Genomic DNA, 22,516 nt, shown 5'->3' with positions numbered 1-22,516 from the left:
GCTCTCTCTCATGTGCTCTCTCTCTCAATCTCTCACTCTCTCTCAAATAAATAAATAAAGTCTTTTAAAAAATCAGTTGTGTTTACATATTCCTAGCAATGAATAATTGGGAAAGACATTTTAAAACTATTTAGAGTAGCATAAGATATCACGTGTTTAGTGATAAATTTAACTGAAGTGTAAGACCTGTATACTGAAAATGATATAATGCTGAGAGAAATTAAAGAAGATCTAAATAAATGGAAAATTTACAATATTAATGGATTGGGAGACTCAGTATTGTTGAATTGACAGTTCTCCCAAAATTGAGCTATAAGTTAAATCTAATAGTGATCAGATTCCCAGTAGGCGTTTTTTCTTTGCAGAAGTCAACAAGCTGATTCTAAAATTTATTTGGAAGACTTCTGCTTCTGTGATGGCCAATTAAGCTCTGATTGGAACCATCCTTCTGCAGATAAAATGACAAACTATAGACAAAATGCAGAAAGATTCTGGAGATTTATATTTTGCTTGGAAGAAGGGAATGACATTGGTGATTTTCTTGCTTCTATCCTGTGGCTAAATCTCAGTGTCTTACATGCAAGGAAGGTAAAACTCCGAAAGCAATTCAGCAGTCTTTCTGAGGACAGAGATTGGGGCTACCATGGCTGCTGGAATGTGAGGAAGAATATTTCATAAAGGAGAGAGTCACAGATGAGGATTCTTACATTCTGTATATAAACGTTTAAGTCTGGCTCACCCTTGAGCCACACATGTGTACGGCACACTCTTAGCAGCTCAGCTAAGGACAAAGGAGCTCAGATGAGATTCTGAGCAGCCACCCAAGAGACTATGTGTACATGTTCAGTCAAATGTGTTATGTGTTAAAACATAAAAAGCCAACACTTTGTAACAGTACAACCAAAATCATACCCAAGAGTATAACATTCACGATATGTAGGATATCATCCAAAATTGTTCAGCAAATGAAGAATGAAGAAAATGTGAGCAATTCATAAGAGAAAAGACAGTCAATGGAGACCAACTCCAACATGACCTAGATGTTGGAATTAACAGACAAGGATTAAAGAAATTTCTTTAATTATACTGTGACATAAAGGAAAAATGTTCTTAATAGTTACAAGGAAGTATTTGTAGAGAAAAATGGAAAGTATAAAGAACCACAGGGAAATCTTAAAACTGAACATACATTATGTAAAATAAAAATTCTCTGGATGGGATTTACAATTGAATGGAGATGATACAAGAAAGAGTTAAAGAATGTGAAGATAGATCAATAGAAGCAAGCCTATGAAGAACAGAGAGGCAAGAAACATAAAAATAATGAACAAGCCACTTGGCCATGTGGGATAGTATAAAAAGGTTCAACACAGGGGCGCTTGGGTGGCTCAGTTGGTTAAACATCTGCCTTCGACTCAGGTCATGATCCCAGGGTCCCGGGATTGAGCCCCACATTGGGCTCCTTGCTCAGTGGGGAGCCTGCTTCTCCCTTTGCCTGACGCAGGACTCAATCCCAGGACCCTGGGATCATGATCAAAGGCAAATGCCCAACCAACTGAGCCACCCAGGTGTCCCAATATCCCAATAAAACAAATCATTAAAAAAAAAATGCAAAAGCATCTAGCTGAAACTCCAAAGATAAGGTAAAATGGCAATCTGAAATATATTCAAATAACCCAAAATGAAGGCAGGAATGGCGGTACAATAGGATAACAAATACATTCAACCATATCTCTAATTATATTAAATGTTAACGGTTACTCCAACTAAGAGTCAAAGATCGTCAGAATGGAAAAAAAAACAACAACAACAAGACACAACTGTATGTTCTAAGAGTTGTATTTTAAATATAAAGACTCAGATTGAAAATAAATGGGTAGAAAATATCCCATGCAAACATTAAGTATCAAAAGTTTGGATTTGCTAAATTAATATCAAATGAAATGGGCTTCATTACAAAGAATATTTCCAGAGACAGAGAGGGCTATTTCATAATAATAAAGGGAAAATTTATCAGCAAGACATAACAATCATAAATGTATAATGCCTAATAACAGCCACACAACATATGAAGCAAAAATTGACAGAATTAAAATGCAAAATAGACAATGTCACAATCATATTTGGAGATATTAATATTCCTCTCTCAGCAATTGATAGAACAACTAGACAATAACACCGAGTAAATACATAGATAATTTGGATAATACTATCAACCAACTTGACCTAATTGATATTTATAGAAAAATACATTCAGAATACATGGTTTTTTCAAGTGCATGTGGTATGTTCAGCAAGACCATATACTGGGCCAGTTAAATAAGTCTCAATAAAAAAAAGAACATTGTATGAATATACTCTTTTTCCACAGTGGAATTAATTTACATAAATAACTATTAGATATCTAGAAAAATTCCAAATATTTGGAAACCAAATAATTAAACCACATATTTAGTCTGTGGATCAATAAAGAAATCACAAAGGAATTTATATATAAAAGTCAGTCATTGACCTAAATCTCCTACATTTCCTTAAGGTAAAAATTGTGTAACGTTGGGGTAATGAGCAATTTTCAGCTAGGACACTAAGTACATGAACCATAATAGGGAAACTGGATTAAAAGATATATTGGACTGCATTAAAGTTAAAATCTGCCTTTTGAAAGACATCATTACGAAAATGAAAAGACAAGAATAGACTGAGCAAATATTCACAGTACATGCATCTCACAAAGGACTTTTTTTCAGAATAAATAAAGACCTCTTTCAACTCAATAATAATAGGACAAACCAATTAAAAATGGAGAAAAAGGGGCGCCTGGGTGGCTCAGTCGTTAAGCATCTGCCTTCGGCTCAGGGCGTGATCCCAGAGTCCTGGGATCGAGCCCCACAATCAGGCTCCTCTGCTGGGAGCCTGCTTCTTCCTCTCTCACTCCCCCTGCATGTGTTCCCTGTCTCGCTGGCTGTCTCTCTCTCTGTCAAATAAATAAATAAAATCTTAGAAAAAAAAAATGGAGAAAAGATTTGAACAGATCTTCCACCAGAGATATATGAATGACCAACAAGAATATGAACAGTGCTTAATACCAGTAGTCATTGGGAAAATGCATTTTAAAACTACAAGACACCACTATACACCACTTAAAAGACTTAATACTGTGCGGGGTAGTTGGAACTCTTATCCATTGTAACGTAATGTAATGCAAAATGGTACAAGCACTTTGGAACACGGTTTGGTATTTTCTCATAGAATTAATCATCAGTGCTACCTCGAGGTATTTATCTATGAGAAATGAAAATATATGTCTCTACAAAGACATATATACAAATGTTCATACCTGTTTAATTCATTATAGCTTAAAACTGGAAAAAACCCAATGTTCATCAACAAGTGAGTGATAAACTACAGTACATCCAGCCAAAGAAATGATACTAAGCGATAAAAAATGAAGTGCTGATACACTCAGCAGTGTGGGTGAACCTGAAAAACATAATTTTGAGTTAAAGAAGCCTGACTCCATTTAGTTGGAATTCTAGAGTAGATAAAACTAAATCATAAAGACAGAGAACAGATCACAGATTGATTTCAGGGAACTTTTTGGGCTGATAGAAATTTATAGATCTTGATTTTCATGGTGGTTACATAGGTGTATACATTTGCGAAAACAGCAAACTCTGTGCTAAATATGGGTTTATTTTGTTGTACGTGTCTTATATTTCAATAAAGTCATTAAGAATAACCTAAAAGGGAAAATGCATAGGTGTTATTTAGAGCTATAATATTTAAGATTGATGAGATTATGAAGATAGATTTTGATTTCAGTGTAGATTAGTCCTTGTCATCAATTTCAGAAGCATAACATGAAATACAGCCTGACTGATGTGTGAAGTGGAAAGAATGTAGCAGAAGAAAAGGATGTTGCTCAGTATCCACATTTAATATGAAGTTTACTTTTTTTTTTTTTTAAAGGCAAAACAGGCTAGTTTTCCTCAAATATTAGTGGAAACCTCTGTTGAAAAGGAACTCCAAATTCAGATGGAGGAATATACTGTTTAGAGCTCCGCTTGCAGTAGTTTTGACCTTTAGCATCTAACACAGGTCATTGTTGTCTTGAGTTGAATGATACGCCCTCATGATTGAGAGTCACCAGAAACAACAAACAGAAAGATAGCTAAGATGAACGTAAAACCTTAAGAATTCACGAGGCAGGAAAACTTGTGTATAACAATAGCATAGGTAATTGACATCTTCTAAAACACAGTGAGGTATGAATACAGGATTTCAAGCAACTTCTTGTGTTAATGGATATAAAAATACAGCTAATTAGACTTTAATTATTTTAAGTCTGTAAATGCCCTTTTTAGTAGAATCTATATTAGGCCTGGAGATTAAACTGTTGGTTGTGTGGCACAGTTAACTTGGTTGAAGAGTATAAAGGAATTCTTTGTATTACCCTTGAAATTTTTCTGAAGGAGAAAAATAAATCTGAAAATAAAAAGTTAAAGGAAAAAATCCTCTGGCACAAAACTATACAGAAAACGAGCAAAGCCCATCACTGCCTCATGGCTAGCTAACCATTCTTATTTGGGGTTGAAGATAAAAGCATGCTCTCTGGGACGTGTTCAGACCACCGTTAAATTTCTCTCAACCTGCCTGTGTCTCTCACTGGGTTTCCTCCTTGTGGCTTGCCCCATACTGTCTTTAGTAGCGAAGGAAACAGGGAGGCATTACAAAATAAACCCAACACATAGGTTGACATAAAGAAGGGGGACTCATGGACCAGAGACCAGAAGCTCCCGTGATCAAAGATCAGAGTCAGCTGTGAGGGATGGAATTAACTGACCTACTAGCACTTTCAAGAACTTTCTACTAAGCCAAGACCCTCAAGCAAGTCTGAAGGAATCCTGAATTCATGATGCAGCTGCTGTGGCAGCAGAAAGCAATTTCTCTGGAGGAAAACATCAACAGTCCTTAATTAAAACTGAGCAGTGAGCTCACAAAGATCAGCAGAGAGAAGAGAAGGCAAGCCATCATGACTGAGAGTCAACAAAGACAACAGTTTTCTGATTCATAAGGTAGACCAGCTATATATGGGATGTTTAAAGAAATAAAGCATGCAATAATCAAAAGGTAGCTTATAAACTTTTGTTATTAGACTTTTATGATTTGGGAGGGGAAATGTAACTTTTAGATTTTTTTTTTTTAAGAGAGTGAGAGTATGTGTACGCATGTGCAGGGGCCGTGTGGGGGAGGGGCAAAGGAAGAGGGAGAGAAAACCTTGAGCCATCTCTATGCCCAGTGTGAGCACAACAGGGGGCTTGATCTCACAACCCTGAGATCATGACCTGAGCCAAAATCAGGAGTCAGATGCTTTGCTGACAGAGCCACCCAGGTGCTCCAGAAATAATTTGAAATTAAAAACCAGAATAGAAAAAATGCAGCCCTTGCTTTTCCACACAAGAGAGAGGTTGTAAAACACTAAGAAGTTGTGTATAGCAGGTGTTTCAGAAATTGCAGTCTTAGAAGTATACCTAAGAAACTCTTGCATCTGCATCAGTAGACATATGTGTGAATGTCTCATAATAGCATCATGGCAGAGAAACTGGAAGCAACCTACATGTTGTTGACAGGGTAAGGATAGATATATTGTGATGTTTTATATCACAGTTATGAAATATACAACAGTAAAGTGAAAATAAATGAACTATGGCTATAAGCAACAACATGGATGAATTTATAAATATAATAAGTTAAAAAAACTAGTCCCAGAGTCACAGGTGTTTATATGATTATACTTTATAACTTAAACTTAGTTACTTATAATCCTCTTTATATATCAGATAATAAAAAAATGAAGCCTAAAAACTGTTTTGAGCAATGGCAAGATCATTGAAATTTTATTTGATAAACCTTTTTAAAGAATAAACAGTTCTGACTGCATACATTTTAATTTTAAAGTGAATCTTGGGGCGGTTGGGTGGCTCAGTCATTAAGCGTGGTGTGAAAGGTGCATCTGGTAGTGCTGGCGAACCGGCATCTCCAGAATGTAGAAGGCTTTTTAAAATTTATTTATTTATTTGTTTATTTTGAGGCAGACAGATGACCAACAGCTTGATCTCTCTCTGGTGTCTGCTTTCTGCAGAGCAGAGACAGAGCTTTGAAAGTGTTGTAATGACAGGAGATTTGGAATCTCAGGATTTGCCAAGCATGCTCCTAGGTAGTGTGGAAGAAATAAAGGTATAAAACATAGGACTTGCCTTTGTGGAATTTTTAATTTAGCTCACATCAGATAAACTTAGGGCAGTGTAATTGGTAATACCAGGCAGTTTAAACTTCAGATTGATAGCACAGATAAATGAATCCCCTAACTGCTCAGAAAAGAAGAAAATGTTTAAGACAGAGCAAAGAAGGCGTTGTTCACTAAGGGAGGATTTGAATCAGGCCTTGAAAGACAGATGGGGTTTAGATGGAGTGATAGCAAGAGCAAAGGGGAAGTGTGATTGTACAGGGTTCAGTTAGCTGGGTTGGAGGATTTGGTGAGGGCAACAGTGAGACTTAGGGGAAAGCAGATTCCCGACAGATTTTAAATGGTCTGCCGAGCAAGGCCTGGGAATTTGGACTGCAGTTCTCCTGGGGATAATTTATAGTTTAAATTGGGAATTTTAAACTTATTGTCATTTGATACAGATTTTAACAATGGATGCTTTTTTAAATAGTTCATTAAGAAGGGGGAATAGTTCTGCTTTTTATAGTATTTCTTTGTTCCTTGTGTTGTAAGGTCAGCCTGACCTGGGTAGGCATCATCTGATTTGGCTTGAGTATAGCCAAACACAAAGAGAGGTAGGTTTGAGTTGGCTTTGATTTATGTGCGGAAAAGCAGCTATCTGAAAGCCCCTTCCTTCACCTTTAAAGGAGCAGACTGGCTGGCTGTCATATAAAGGATCCCAGTGACCTCTGGAAGAAGGTTATTGGAAACGTGCAGTGATAAGAGTGAAAAGAAAATTTGTTTTTAATAGAAACAACACTCCAGATTTTCTTTGAGAGTGTTACAGAATTTTCTTTGCCGCTCCTCTGGGAATGAGGGCAATGTTTCGTGTATTGGAATTGTTAGCTACATAAAATAATGCCTACATATGTAGCGTATCATAATATTAAAATTTACTTTTTAGTGTGGGTTACAGTGGTATTCATTGGCTATTTCATTTCAGTTAACTGAGTTTGCTCAGATGTTAGATTATTACAGTTCTTTTTTTAGTTACGAGTCAGAGCACCAGCCCAGGTGGCGTATCTTGAAGTGATAAGTTCCTGCAGAGGCGTGCCGAGCAGTCTTCCTTTTGCTCTCAAGGTATCTTTTTGTCAGCACTTGCTGAAGTGGATTGATTCTTTAACTTCTAAAACGTAACTATAAGTAAGAGAGATATTACTAGAGTTTATTTCAACTTTCATAGTAATAATATTTAGAGTACATATTATAAATTTATGATATAAATATTAGTAAGTAATGTTATTAATAAGTAATATTATAGAGTATATGAATATTGTACACTTATGAAAGCTTACTGCATCAGTGAATTGCCTTTCATAGATTCTGGTCAATGAGAGTTGAGAAATGAGAGAACTTTTCTTCAGACAGTTGCACAAATGTTATCACTTATATTTAGGTGGTTTCTGAGCTTTGCCCTGTAGTGTGAAAGTGGTGAGAATTCCATCTCATAGACAAGTGTATGGCTGCAAGTGACACAACATTCTTTTTTTTTTTCTTTTTTAAAAGATTTTATTTATTTATTTGTCAGAGAGAGAGGGAGAGAGAGGGAGAGAGCGCACAAGCTGGGGGAGCGGCAGGCAGAGGGAGAAGCAGGCTTCCCTGCTGAGCAAGGAGCCTGATGCGGGGCTCGATCCCAGGGCCCTGAGATCAAGACCTGAGCTGAAGGCAGACGCTTAACTGACTGGGCCACCAGGTGTACCCCCCCCCCTTTTTTAAGCTGGATTTTTAGTCAGCAGTCATACTTGCGTGAAGCAATATTTCATCAAATTACTTGAGTTAGCAGACTTTAAATAAAAATAATGGACTTAAAAAAAAGATAGCATATACAACTGTATGATTCCACTTACCTGAGATACTTAGAATAGTCAAATGCATAGAAACAGAAGTAGAATGGTGGTTGCCAGGGGCAGAGAGTATTAGGGCGTTGATGTCTAATGGGTACAGGGTTTCAGGTGCAAGATGGAAAGATTCCTGGAGATTAGTTGAACAACCATGTAAATGTACTTACTGAACTATACACTTGAAAGAGTGGTGAAGGCGGTGGGCTGCCTTGGGGCCCCTGGGTGGTTCAGTTGGTTAAGTGTCTGACTCTGGATTTCTGCTCAGGTTATGATCTCAGGATCCTGGGATCGAGCCCCAAGTTGGGCTCTGCACTTGGCGGGGAATCTGCTTAAGGATTCTCCCTCTCCCTCTCCTTTATCCTTGTCCTGCTTACGTGCTCTCTTTCTCTCAAATAAATGAATAAATCTTAAAAAAAAAAAAAAAAAAGGATGGAGGGGCGCCTGGGTGGCTCAGTCAGTTAAGCATCTGACTCTTGATCTCAGCTCAGGTCTTGATCTCAGGGTTGTGAGTTCACGCCCTGCGCTGGGCTCTGTGCTGGGTATGGATCCTACTTAAAACAAAAAAAGGTTAAGGTGATAATTTTTGTGTTATATGTATTTTACCACAATTTAAGAAAATATTACAAAGGGAAAAAAAGTAGCACCTACAATAAAGGTCAAAGATGTGAAATTTCAAGAAATAAATCTATCTTAACATGTACAAGGCCTCTATACTAAAATCTACAAGACATTATAAGAGAAAGCAATGAAGACTTAAATAAATGGGAGTATCTGCTGTGTTCGTGGAAGACTCAATATATAAAATTTCCAGTCTTTTCAAATTAACCTATATAACCAGTGCAATCCCTAACAGAATCCCAAGTTTGATTTTTTGTTTTTGTAGTTGTTGCTGTTGTTTTATGGTTTTGTGGAACTCAAGCTTACTTTAAAATTCATATGGAAATGTGAAGGGCTAAGAATAGCTAAGGCAGGCATGAAGTACTGAGGTGGCATATATACATTGCCAGAGAGCAAGCCCTGTTATGAAAGCGTATTGTTTAACTATATCATTGCTTATCATGTTGTGGTCCTTGGACTGGCAGCAGCAGCATCACCTGGGAGCTTGTTAGAAATGCAGTTTGTCCAGCTCCATCCCAAGCCCTTATTGAATCAGAATCTCTGGGGTTGAGGCCAAAGAGTCTGTGTTTTAACAATTTCTCTGCGTTATTCTTAGGCACTTGAAAGTTTGAGAAACACTGAATTAAGACATTTTGACATAAGAAAATATGAACCAACCAGTAGAACAAATAGAGAGTCCAGAAACAGATCCATACATACACGGTTCATCTGATTTATGACAAAGTTGGCATTGCAGTACAATGGAAAAGAGTAGGCTTTTCGATAAATGGCACTAGATGATTTATATCCCTGTAGAGAAGACTATCTTAACCTGTATATCATACTGTATTTACAAAAATCAGTTCCAGACTGGATATATAAAAGTGAAAAGCAAAACTGTAAAGCTTTTAGAGGAAAAAATATGGGAGAATGTCTTTGAGACCTTAGGACAAACAGTACAATAAAGCTCTAACCATAAAACAAAAATGATAAATTGGACTCCATTAATATTAATTCTGTTTATCAAAAGATACCATTAATATTTGTAAAGCACTTAGACCACTGCCTTGCGAGCACGTTGTATATGTTATATGAATGTTTGTCAAGAGTATAAATACTACCCTCCTCCAAGAAAAAAAATACCTGTGTTCAGAAAATATAAACTTAACAAATTATTAAGAAAAATTCTGAAAACCCAACAGAAAAAACAGGCAAAGGATTTCAATAGGGACTTAATGAAGAGATATTTAAATGACCATTAACATATTGAAAGGGGCTCAGCTTTATTAGTCATTAGAGAAATCCACACTAAAACCATAATACGGTACTACTACATACCCACAAGAGTGGCTAAAATGTAAAACAGACAGTATTGAGTGTGGTGAGGATGTGAAGCAACAAGAGTTATCTAATATTTCTAGTAAGAGTGTTGAGTGGAATAACCTTTTAGAAGACTGGAAGGAACTATGGGAGCTGTTTTCATACTCTATGACCTCACAATTTGACTCCTAAGTATATACCCAACAAAATACTTGCACGTGTTCACCAAAAGAACGTGTCCTAAAGTGTGCGTAACCGCACATTCTGGTAGCGCATCCAGAATGTTCACAGCACATTGGTATTAGCCCCAAATTGGGAACTGCATAAATGCCCATTAGCGATATGATGGTTAAATAAATTGTATTTTTATATAATGGAATATTATACAGCAATAAAATGAATATTCTACAACTCTGCCCAACTATGTGGATGAATCTTTCAAACAGAATGTTGAGCAGAAGAAATCAGATACAAAAGAGTACTCTGCGATTACATTTGTATAAAGTAGAAAAGCATGCACACTGATTTCTGTACCAAATTTAGGATCGTGGTTACCTTTGCAGAGGGGCAAGAAATGACTGGAACAGAGAACAAGGGGGACAGTAGGATGCTGGTAATGTTTCTTGAACTGAGTGCTGGTTATATATGTTTGTTCAGTCTGTGAAAATTCATTGTGCATTTATATATATTATATAATATATAGAAATGTTTTAATAAAAAAATTGGTTCCAGTAGCCATTTCTTCACTACATCAAACTGAAAAATACATGGAAAGAGTCACATTGGGCATTTACATTCATGGTCAGATGAGTTGCAGTGGTCATTTCCAATATTCTGAAAGAATAGTATATTTAAGAAAATGAATAAAGCACCTTTCCTCAGCACTTTTTTTTTTCTCAGCACGTTTTAACCAAACTAGAATTTCTTATATAAAATAATTCCTTTCTGTTAATAATTTCATTCCAGTTTCTTGTAGGGATGTATTAAGTTGATTTAAGTGTTTGAATCTTTCTTCCATGTAGTCTACGTGAAGATAAATTATGAACTTCCAAACTTACATGTGTATTTCTTTGCTTGGGACTAATCTGATTTATTTCTTTAAGCCTATCAATGCTAGAAAGCATCAAGGTGCAGGATGACCCACTCGTGACCAGGTGAAAAAAGTGACAGTTTCTTGCAAAAAGCTCAGAAGCATCAATCACAGCTTATTCTCACAACATATTTTTTTAAAAAAGATTTTAATTATTTATTAGAGAGAGAGAGGGTAAGCGAGCAAGCAAGCATGAGTGGAAGGAGGGGCAGAGGGAGAAGCAGGCCTCCTGCTGAGCAGGGAGCCCAGTGCGGGACTGGATCCCAGGACCTTGAGATCTGTGACCTGAGCCAAAGGCAGAAGCTTAACCGGCTGAGCCACCCAGGTGCCCTTCACAACACATTTTTGCTATGTATCTAGATGATTTTGTATGTTTTTGTTTATCTTAACAAAGACAAGTAAGTGTAACATTTTTGGTTGTAAGGCGTTCTGTGGTACAACAGAGATAGAACGGTATGCTGTGTTGTGCGAGTCGTTTTCAAGTTAATGCTGTCTTAATATTTCACCAAATACCAGGATGGCGCTACCAGATACCCCGAAGTCTGCAAGGATGTGGTTTAAACATAGTGGGACATTACTTGGGTTTGTGTTATTTGGGAAGAATTCTAATAAATTGAGTATTTGTACAGGGAATAGCTTACTGCTGTGCACAGCTGCTGTTTGCCAGTGCACAGAGCTAGCCAGGATTAGGCATTTTAGACTTTAAGATAACTGGTATCAGTGCCTTTGTAAGGGTGAGTGCGATGTGCACTGGCAGGTTGAGCACTGCCAGAGAGCTTAGGTGGAGTGGTCACAGGTTAATTTGTGTTTTGAGTGATTTCCCTTTTAAGGGAGTTGACGTACTCTGTGCCTTCAGAGAAGTGGCACCTTGCTCCCCTAGAGGATGAATAAAATCCTGCTTAAGAGCTACTGTTGTCAAGGCATCCAAATCAGCAAGGAAGAAGTAAAACTTTCACAATTTACAGATGACATGATACTCTATATAGAAAACCTGAAAGACTCCACCAAAAAACTGTTGGAACTGATAAACTCAGTAAAGTAGCAGGATATAAAATCAGTCTATGGAAGTCTGTGGCATTTCTATATACCAATAATGAAGCAGCAGAAAGAGAAATTTAGAAAACAGTTCCATTTATGATTACACCAAAACCCATAAGGTACCTAGGAATAAACCTAACCAAAGAGGTAAAAGACCTGTACTCTGAAAACTATAAAACATTGATGAAGGAAATTGAAGAGGACACAAAGAAATGGAAAGATAATCCATGCTCATGGATTGGAAGAACAAATATTGTTAAAATATCTATACTACCCAAAGCAATCTACACATTTAATGCAGTCCCTATCAAAATATCAACAGCATTTTTCACAGACCTAGAACAAACAATCCTAAAATTTGTATGGAACCATAAAAGACACTGAATAGTCCAAGCAATCTTGAAAAAGGAAGCAAAGCTGGAGGCATCATGATTCTGGACTTCAAGCTATATTACAAAGCTGTAGTCATTAAGACAGTATGGTACTGGTTCAGAAATGGACACAGAGATCAATGAAACAGAGTAGAAAACCCAGAATGAACCCACAACTATATGGTCATTTAATCTTCGGCAGAGCAGGAAAGACTATCCAAAGGGAAAAATACAGTCTCTTCAACAAATGGTGTTGGGAAAATTGACAGCAACATGCAGAAGAATGAAAGTGGACCACTTTCTTATACCATACACAAAAATAAATTCAAAATGGATGAAAGATATAAATGTGAGACCTGAAACCATAAAAATCCTAGAAGCAATCTCAGACACTAATTTCTCTGACATCAGCCACAACAACATCTTTCTAGATAGGTCTACTGAGGCAAGGGAAACAAAAGCAAAAATAAACTATTGGAACTACATTGAAGTAAAAAGCTTCTGCACAGCAAAGGAAACAATCAACAAAACTAAAAGGCAACCTATGGAATGGGAGAAGCTATTTTCAAATGACATATCCGATAAAGGGTTAGTATCCAAACTATATAAAGAATTTATAAAACTCAACACCCAGAAAACAAATATGCAGTTAAAAATGGGCAGAAGGTATGAACGACACTTTTCCAAAGAAGACATAGAGATGGCCAGCAGACACATGAAAAGATGCTCAATATCACTTATGATTAGGGAAATGCAAGTCAAAACTAGTGGTTGAGAGAGGCTCTCTGAGGAGGTGGCGTGTGAGCTGACACGCGGAGGGGCATGTGAGCTGACAGGCAGAGCCCGCAGGAGGCGGTAGGGTGGTCGTTCTCAGGTCCTGAATTGAGTGGAATTAAGAGTAACTCTGGCTGGGGATGCGGTGGTGACTCCGGACAGACGCGCTTGAGTCCTCACCAGCTGGCCTGCCGTCTGCGTAGTGAGGCTGGTGCTCCCTCCGTTGGTTTGCTTGCTGAACTATTAGATCAGCTATTTCTTAAAAATAGCCTTTTCTTCATAAGTTGGTAGAACATTAGAGCAGATATCCCCCATTGAATTTTCTTTTTCTTACCTAATTATGATTGACTTACCTTGTGGGCAGCAGTGTTCTGAAAATAGATTAAACACAGCCTATCTGAATTTACGTCCTTTAAAAAGACTTTCCCAAGTCTCCCGGCCAAACAGATAGGAGATAAATGCATTCTTCAGTGATGCCATTATCCGGACGGTTCCTTTTGTAAAGCTTTTCAAATGTCTGTCAGATTGCGTTTTACTCGCAGTGTTTAGTGAGAATGTTTTGCTTGACCTTTGCATAAGAGTCTCAGGCAAACTCTTGTTCTCATGCCAGCGAAGAAAACAGTCCGATTTTATTGTTTTTCAGAGGAGAATAGCTCCCCTGTTTAGTGTGCAAACCTTAAAGCTGGGCATTAACTCTGACCAGCCGGTCATCAGCGCGGTTGGGAGCTGTAGGGGAGGACAAGTTTTCTTCGGGCTGGGTCTTCTTAGGGCTGGGTCTGCAAATGAACCTGACGGATTAACACGAGGAAAGCACACAGATTAATTTAATACAGATTTTTTTTGTAACATTGGGAGGCTTCATAAGGAGACAAAGACCTGAAGACACCTGAGTATTTTTATGCTTGGTTTGATGAAGAGTGGGCATCGTGAGGAATATGCTAGGTCAGGGAGTGTGAGCTGTGGGTGTAAAGGATGCTGCTTTCCTCAGGTATAGGGTATAGGGACCCCCTCACAGCAGGGTTTTATGACCTCCTTCAGGACAGGGGGCAGGGGGAAGGTCGGAGTTATCTTCCTGCTTCTGCTGTTTCCTCAGACTCCTTCGGTGTAAAATGTTCAAAATATGGTAATATTTTGGGGATGGTGTGTCCTGAACCCTATCAGAGGTAGTGCCATCAACATGTGCTCACTCTGGGTGGTGATTTTCTGTTAGGGGTCGGAGAAAGCATTACAAGGGGGGAAATCCAGAGGGGGCCAGTTCAGTGGGTACTCTCAGAGGCTTGTTAAGTTTTACCTAATTCATACTTAATCCTCCTCACAACTGTGAGAGGTAGTTACTCCTGTTTTTAGAGAGGAGCAAAGTGAGAGACCCTTGGAGGTCAAGTAACTTCCCAAGGTCACGCAATGAATCATCTCATGTGGTGGAGCTGGGATTCTGCACAAGCTCTGGCTGGCTTGGAGAATGTTCCGCTGTGCTACAGAGCCCTTCCCTCCACGCTCTTCCGTCCTGTCACGAGGTTACAGAGACAGTCCCTTTAATCAGATGAAGAGAAAGTAAGGCAGTGATGCGACCCATTGTGGGTAGTAGAATCACTTTGCAGATTTACTTTACGAAAAGAGTTGTTTCCTTTGGAAATTCTTGAGATCAAACAGTGTTATGAGTTTTAAATAGTTCTTTAATGTATTTTACCTTATGTATCTTTTTATAGTGCCATATACACCTACTTATGTTGATAAAGCCATTTTTCGTGTATATTTTAGGTAATGGAGGCTAACAAGATACAGCTATAGGTTAATCTGGTAAAGTTTATTTTAAGGGGATATAATGTTTTAATTTGCACAGTTATACAAGGACAAGATTACCTAATCCACATTGCATTAGAATGTAAATTACGTGAGGGCGGGGATCTTGTCTGTCTTGCTAGTTTGTCCCTGGGGCCTTGTGCACAGGGCCTTGTACAGAGTAGGTGCTCAAGTGAATTAATGAACAAGTACACTTTGGTGAGACCCCATTTATTGATTCTCCTCCTCTCTTACTCGAGCCCTCTTTGCTGACTCCTGCTCCCCTTAGCAGAGCAGTTTCCCAGCGTTCTTTACTGAGTCTGCTGCTTACATTGCTCTACCAGAGTTTCCTGGGTCGTATCATCCCTTCCAGGAGGTAATCATATCTCGGGAAAGTGTTGAAAAAACACTGTAAAGATGTTCTGGGGATCACGAGACCAAGTATCAGAATGCGCTTTTGCTACTAATGAGGGTGTGACACAGAGCAAGTGCTTAACCTGTTGGTGCTTCATTTTCCTTGTTATTGTAAAGGGGTTGGCTTGATCCACGGTTGAAAATTCAAATGTTTATAGAGGCCAGGCAGGTTACTCACACGGTGGTACAGTGAGGACTTGTAGGGACCGAGATAGAATTTATACTCCATTGAAGGACTTCCTGCTAACTTTTGTTTTTTTAAGATTTTAATTATATGAGAGAGAGAAAGAGAGTATGAGCACAAGCAGGGGGAGGGGCAGAGGGAGAAACAGACTCCCCACTGAGTGCAGACCCGGACCTCCTGAACCCCTTCTCCCCTGACCTTGGGGCTTCATCCCAGAATCATGAGATCATGACCTGAGCCCAAACCAAGAGCCAACACTTAGCTGGCTGAGCCACCCAGGTGCTCCCCTCTTGCTAACTCTTAATAAGAATTTGGAGTGATAAATGAATTTGACCAAAAACAAATACTTGTATTATCTTAGCCTAGTAGTTCTTTTTTTCCTGTTAACATAAATGCAAGTTATATTCAAGAGATAATATTGACGAATTGAATTCTAAAAAAAGGAAAAATTTACCAGTTATCTACTCTACAGTAAAAAGTGGAACTGGGGACAACGTACAACACATAAATAAGTTCTGTCTTTACATTTCTGAATAAAGCTCTTCTAGGAGACATTTAACTTTTGCTGATAAAGTTTTGTGAATCGTGTTCAGAAACGTTGACAACACACACATACACACGTTCTTCGAATAAGTTAAGTAACTAGGATTTTCACTCCACGATCAATTTCTGCAAGTACCTAGGACTCTATAACTTAAGACTGCATATTTCTACATGATTTCAATTTCAGTTGCCTTCATTATAATGTTTATCGCAATTTCTTAAAATAATTAGATCAGTGTTTATTGTGACTTTATAACTCCTTCAAATTAGACTTTAATATTTGACACAGTAGTTCCAAAAAATAAATATTCAAGGCCTCAGTTTTAAATTTGCCTTCACAAAGTTGATAACAACTATTAATAGGACTACCGTAAAATAAATGCACCTTTCTTATAAAAATTACTTGTTATAATACAGTTCCCATTCTGTTCTGTAATTCTGATAAGGAATATATTTTTTTGGTGGGGGCGCCTGGGTGGCTCAGTCGTTTAAGCATCTGACTCTTGATCTCGGCTCAGGACTTGATCTCATGGTCCTGAATTCAAGCCCCACATTGAGCCCCATGCTGGGCGTGAAGCCTACTTAAAATTTTTTTTTTTTTAAAGAATATACTTTTTGATAATAAAACAAGGGTTTAAAATGATTCAGTCCTTGGCAAATCTTAACAGCAGTCACTCAGTGAAGAAGTCCGTCATTCTTGGAGTACAAACACTCAAAAACTGCTGTTAGCATTGAGTTTTTGTGGTTTTCGGTGCTTACTGTTTTAGTTTAGCCTCGTAGGTCTTAAACGTAGCTATGGTTTAGAATTACCTGGGAGTCTTTTAAAAAACACAGTTGCCAGATGCTACTCTTAGGGATCTGATTTACTAAAAAAAACGACAACAACAAAAAAACCCCCAAAAGCTTCTCAAGCGCTTCTAATGTACAGCTAGGTTTTGAGTGATTAATTAGACTCTTAATTAAGTAGGGTGTTTTCTGCACTGACTTTTAGAAACAAGCAAATGATCAAGGATATAGTCAGCTTTCCGACAAATGAGCATTTTCCCTTGTTTCGTAGCAATCTTGACGGAATGTTAGAGTTGTGAATGATCTCTGGGAAACAGTATGGATTCCAGGTCATTAGCGGAGAGGAAAAACTGTGTTCATTACACCAAGCGGTCCCTACTGCGTCATCATACATTTTGCCTGTTTTTACTCACCCAGAACTTTTACTTTTCCCCCCACTACATGTGTGGTCATAGTCAATGGTTTCTACTATATTCTCTGAACTCATGGCAGTCATACCTTTCTGCGGTTAGGACTTAGTCCTTGCATATTCGAGCTTTTGTCTTAGACCAGTTTTTATTAAGATATCTCCCCTGGGAAAGCGTTTTAACTGAATCAGAGCCTCACTACCCTAACCAAGGCCAGAAAGCATTCTCAGATATGTTAGAATGGTTTTCTGTAATACGTGTTGAAAAAAAGAAGGTCTTTTGCCTTTAAGTGAACAAATACTTAATTTTGGGGCATTCCACGTACTTAAAGTTTGATTTGCACTTGCATCTATGAATTAGGATATATTTTAAGTGAAAAGTTACCACATTTCTAATGATTTGTTTTTATGTTTGAGTTTGGGTAATATTTAAACATTTATTTCAAATTTGGGAAAGATATTTTGAGGTAGTTTATTTTCTCACATTTTTTATAACCTGTGAGACAAAAAGATTTATTAATTTCTGGTGTAATATAGTCTGCCTACTGTTTTGCTTATCTGGAAAGATTTTGATTTATTCCTTAAGGGATTTATTCAATAGATTGGATCCACTAGGTTAAGTGAACAAATGACTGCTCAAGTGAACAAATTCTTCACAAAAATATTTGATAGCACATGTTTTATTATTTTTCGCTGAGAAGATTTTCATATCTGCATTCAGCTGTATTCTGATATTTTTCGAAGAATTAATTTTGTACTAATCAGAGTGGGATCACCGAGCTTATGCCTTCTTTTTGTGTTTGTTTTTTAAATCTCTTCTATCAGTTCTTGCTTTCACAACCAAAGTTTTGGGCTATTCAGACATCAGCTTTGATCCTCCGGACGAAACTTGAGAGAGGAAGCACACGCCGAGTGGAACGGGCAATGAGGCAGACACAGGTGAGAATTAATGTGACAGTTTTTGTCACTCTTTCTGTTACTCTTCCAAGTCTTTATGCAACTAATGAATCATTGAACACTACATCAAAAACTAATGATTAACTCTTTATTGCTGTTAATAAGCGTAGGGATACCTGGACGGCTCAGTCAGTTAAACGTCTGACTTTGGCTCAGGTCATGAGTTCAGGGTCCTGGGATTAAGCCCAGGGTGGGCTCCCCACTGAGCGGGGAGTCTGCTTGTCCCTCCGTCCCCTCATGTGCACTCTCTCTCTCTTTCTCTCAAATAAATAAATAAAATCTTAAAAAAATAAGCATATATATGTGTTGTGAATATAAAATAATGAGATGTTTTTCATTTTGTTCATTTTGTTATTTTTTAGAATGTAGGTTCTAGAACTTGTTTGGCTCCAGAGCCCATCTGGGTCCCTTAGTAGCTCTGTGACCACAATATTTAACCTCTCTAAAGGAAAACTGTTCCTCGGTTCACAACACTTTTTTTTTTTTTTAAAGATTTTATTTATTTATTCGACAGAGATAGAGACAGCCAGTGAGAGAGGGAACACAAGCAGGGGGAGTGGGAGAGGAAGAAGCAGGCTCATAGTGGAGGAGCCTGATGTGGGGCTCGATCCCGCAATGCCAGGATCACGCCCTGAGCTGAAAGCAGATGCTTAACCACTGTGCCACCCAGGCGCCCCTCGGTTCACAACACTTCTGATACCACATGTGTAGGTTTTCCACACCAAGCATTTCTCCACTTTCCTGTGGACATCAACTGGGTATCCTGTAATTTAATTCAATTCTGACACTATCTAAGCTTAGAGCAGACACCACAGGTTAAGGACTCAGACCCACAAGACTGCCCTCTACTTTATTTTTATTTTATTTTTTAAGATGCCATAAATTTTAACAAGCGTCAGTTTCAGAAATGTTATTTATTTTTTTTCAAATTTTTATTTCAATTCTAGTTAGTTAACATACAGTACAATATTGGTTTCAGGAGTAGGATTCAGTGCTTCAGAGGGGAGGGGGTTGGGGGATTGGGATAGTCCAGTGATGGCTAGTAAGGAGGGCATGTATTGCATGGAGCACTGGGTATTATATGCAAATAATGAATCATGGAACATTGCATCAAAAACTGGGGATGTAGTGTATGGTGACTAACATAACATAATAAAAAATTATTAAAAAAAAAAAGCGTTCAGTGATTCATCACTTACATACAACACCCACTGCTCAACACAACAAGGGCCCTCCTTAATACCCTTCACCCATGTAGCCCACCCTCCACCCACCTCCCCCCAGAAAGCCTCACTTTGTTTTCTGTTGTTAAGAGTCTCTTATGGTTTGTTTTCCTCTCTCTCTCTCTCTCTCTCTCTCTCTCTCTTTTACCCCCCCTCCTTTGTTCATCTGTTTTGTTTCTTGAATTCCACATGGGAGTGAAATCATAACGGTGTTTGTCTTTCTCTAACTGACTTACTTCACGTAGCATTGTACCCTCTAGTTCCATGCATGTTGTTGTAAATGGCAAGATTTCATTCTTTTTGATGATGAGTAATATTCCACTGTATATATATATACCACATCTCCTTTATCCATCTGTCGATGGACATTTGGGCTCTTTCCATAATTTGGCTATTACTGATAATGCTGCCATAAACATTGAGGAGCAAATCCGTATTTTTGTATCCTTTGGGTAAATACCTACTAGTGAAATTGCTGAATCATTGGATAGTTCTATTTTTAACTTTTTGAGGCATCTGCATACAGTTTTCCAGAGTGGCTGAACCAGTTTGCTTTCCCACCAACAGTGCAAGAGGGTTCCTCTTTCTCCACATCCTCGCCAATAACTGTTGTTTCCTGTGTTGTTAATTTTAGCTGTTCTGACAGGTGTGAGGTGTTATCATGGTTTTGATTTGTATTTCCCTGGTGATCAGTGATGTTGAGCAACTTTTCATATGTCTGTTAGCCATCTGATGTCTTCTTTGGAAAAGTATCTGTTCATGTCTTCTGTCCATTTCTTAATTAGATTATTTGTTTTTTCAGTGTGGAGTTTGATAAGTTCTTTATAGATTTTAGATACTAACCCTTTATCAGATATGTCATTTGCACATATCTTCTCCCATTCTGTCAGTTGTTTTTAGTTTTGTTGATTGTTTCCTTCACTGTGCAGAAGGTTTTTATCTTGATGAAGTCCCAGTAGTTCATTTTTGCTTTTGTTTCCCTTGCCTGTGGTGATGTATTTAGTAAGAAGTTGCTACGGCCAAGGTCAAAGAGGTTGCTGCCTGTGTTCTCCTCTAGGATTTTGATGGTTTCCTGACTCACATTTACATCTTTCATCCATTTTGAGTTTATTTTTGTGTATGGTGTAAGAAAGTGGTCCAGTTTCATTCTTCTGCATGTTGCTGTCCAGTTTTCCCAGCATCATTTGTTGAAGAGACTGTCTTTTTTCCATTGGATATTCTTCCCTGCTTTATCAAAGATGAGTTGACCCTATAGTTGTGGGCCCATTTTTGGGTTCTCTATTATGTTCCAGTGATCTATGTGTCTGTTTTTGTGCCAGTACCCCACTGCCCTGATGAGTACAGCTTTGTAATAGAGCTTGAAGTCCAGAATCATGATGCTTCCAGCTTTGCTTTTCTTTTTCAGGATTGCCTTGGCTATTTGGGGTCTTTTGTGGTTCTGTATAAATTTTAGGATTGTTTTTTCTAGCTCTGTGAAAAATGCTGTTGGTGTTTTGATAGAGATTGCATTAAATGTGTAGATTGCTTTGGATAGTATAGACATTTTAACAATGTTTGTTCTTCCAGTCCATGAGCGTGGAATATTTTCCCATTTCTTTGTGTCCTCTTCAATTTCTTTTGTAAGTGTTCTATAGTTTTCAGAGTACAGATCTTTTACCTCTTTCGTTAGGTTTATTCCTGGGTGTCTGAGGGTTTTTGGTGCAATTGTAAATGAGACAGATTCTTTGATTTCTTTTTCGGTTGCTTCATTATTGGTGTATAGAAATGCAACAGATTTCTGTACATTGACTTTATATCCTGCAACATTGCTGGATTCATGTATTAGTTCTGGCAATTTTTTGGTGGAGTCTTTAGGGTTTTCTATATAGAGTATCATGTCGTCTGCAAATAGTGAACGTTTGACTTCTTTCTTGCCGATTTGGATGCCTTTTATTTCTTTTTGTTGTCTCATTGCTGAGGCTAAGACTTCCAGTACTATGTTAAATAGTAATGGTGAGAGTGGACATCCCTGTCCTGTTCCTGACCATAGGGAAAAGCTCTCAGTTTTTCCCCATTGAGGATGATATTAGCTGTGGGTCTTTCATGTATGGCCTTTATGATGTTGAGGTATATTCTATCTATACCTACTTTGTTGAAGGTTTTTATCAAGAATGGATGCTGTATTTTGCCAAATGCTTTTTCTGCATCTATTGAGAGGATCTTATCCTTTCATTAATGTAGGGTATCATTTTGATTGATTTGTGAATATTGAACCACCCCTGCAAGACTGCCCTCTACTTTAGATGCTAACCTCAAGTCTGGTTCTGACTGACTGGCTGTAAATCAGGGGTTCTACTGACCCCCACCTGGAGTCCAATAATTTGCTAGAATGGCTCACAGAATTCAGGGAAACTTTACTTACTATTACTGGTTTATTATAAAGGATACAGATGAACAGCCAGGTGAAGAGGTACATAGGGAGGGTCTGGAAGCATCCTGAGCACAGGAGCTTCTGTCGTTGTGATGTTTGGGGTGCATCACTCTCCTGGCATGTGGTCGATTCACCAACCTGGAAACTCCCTAAGTCTGTTTGTTTTAGGGTTTTTAAGGAGGTTTCATTATGTAGGCATGATTGATTAAGTCTTGGCCGTTGATGATTAACCTAATCCCCAGCCCTGCTCCCTTTCCCAGAGGTTGGGAGTGTGGCTGAAAGTTCCACCCCTCTAATCCCACGGCTGGTTCCTGTGTCAACTAGACCCCAGCCTCCAGGAGTCACCTCAGTATCATGAACTGAAGAATGGTGCAAGGGCTTATTATGAATAACAAAAGATGCTGCTTTAGCCCCTACCACTCAGCAAGTTACGGGAGTTTGAGAAGCTCCATGCCAGGAAGCAGGCATGGAGACCAAATATTATATCACATCATACGTCCAAGCTTCATTTTCATCAT

General features: G+C 38.2%; 1 protein-coding gene across 1 annotated transcript in view; it reads left to right on the top strand.

Moving 5' to 3' along the window:
• The window catches only part of TTC27 (tetratricopeptide repeat domain 27), a 169,225-nt gene that overhangs the window by 41,606 nt on the left and 105,103 nt on the right, over positions 1–22,516 (top strand). Inside the window, exon 10 of the mRNA XM_026478659.4 lies at positions 18,234–18,347. Coding sequence (XP_026334444.3) covers positions 18,234–18,347 — 114 coding nt within the window. The remainder of the gene's footprint in view (positions 1–18,233; positions 18,348–22,516) is intronic.

This window comes from Ursus arctos, unplaced genomic scaffold (genome assembly GCF_023065955.2).
Source record: "Ursus arctos isolate Adak ecotype North America unplaced genomic scaffold, UrsArc2.0 scaffold_8, whole genome shotgun sequence".
In the NCBI taxonomy this organism is placed as follows: Eukaryota; Metazoa; Chordata; class Mammalia; order Carnivora; family Ursidae; genus Ursus; species Ursus arctos.
The sequence above is the reverse complement of the archived record's forward strand: the minus strand, read 5'-3'. Positions and strand labels throughout refer to the sequence as shown.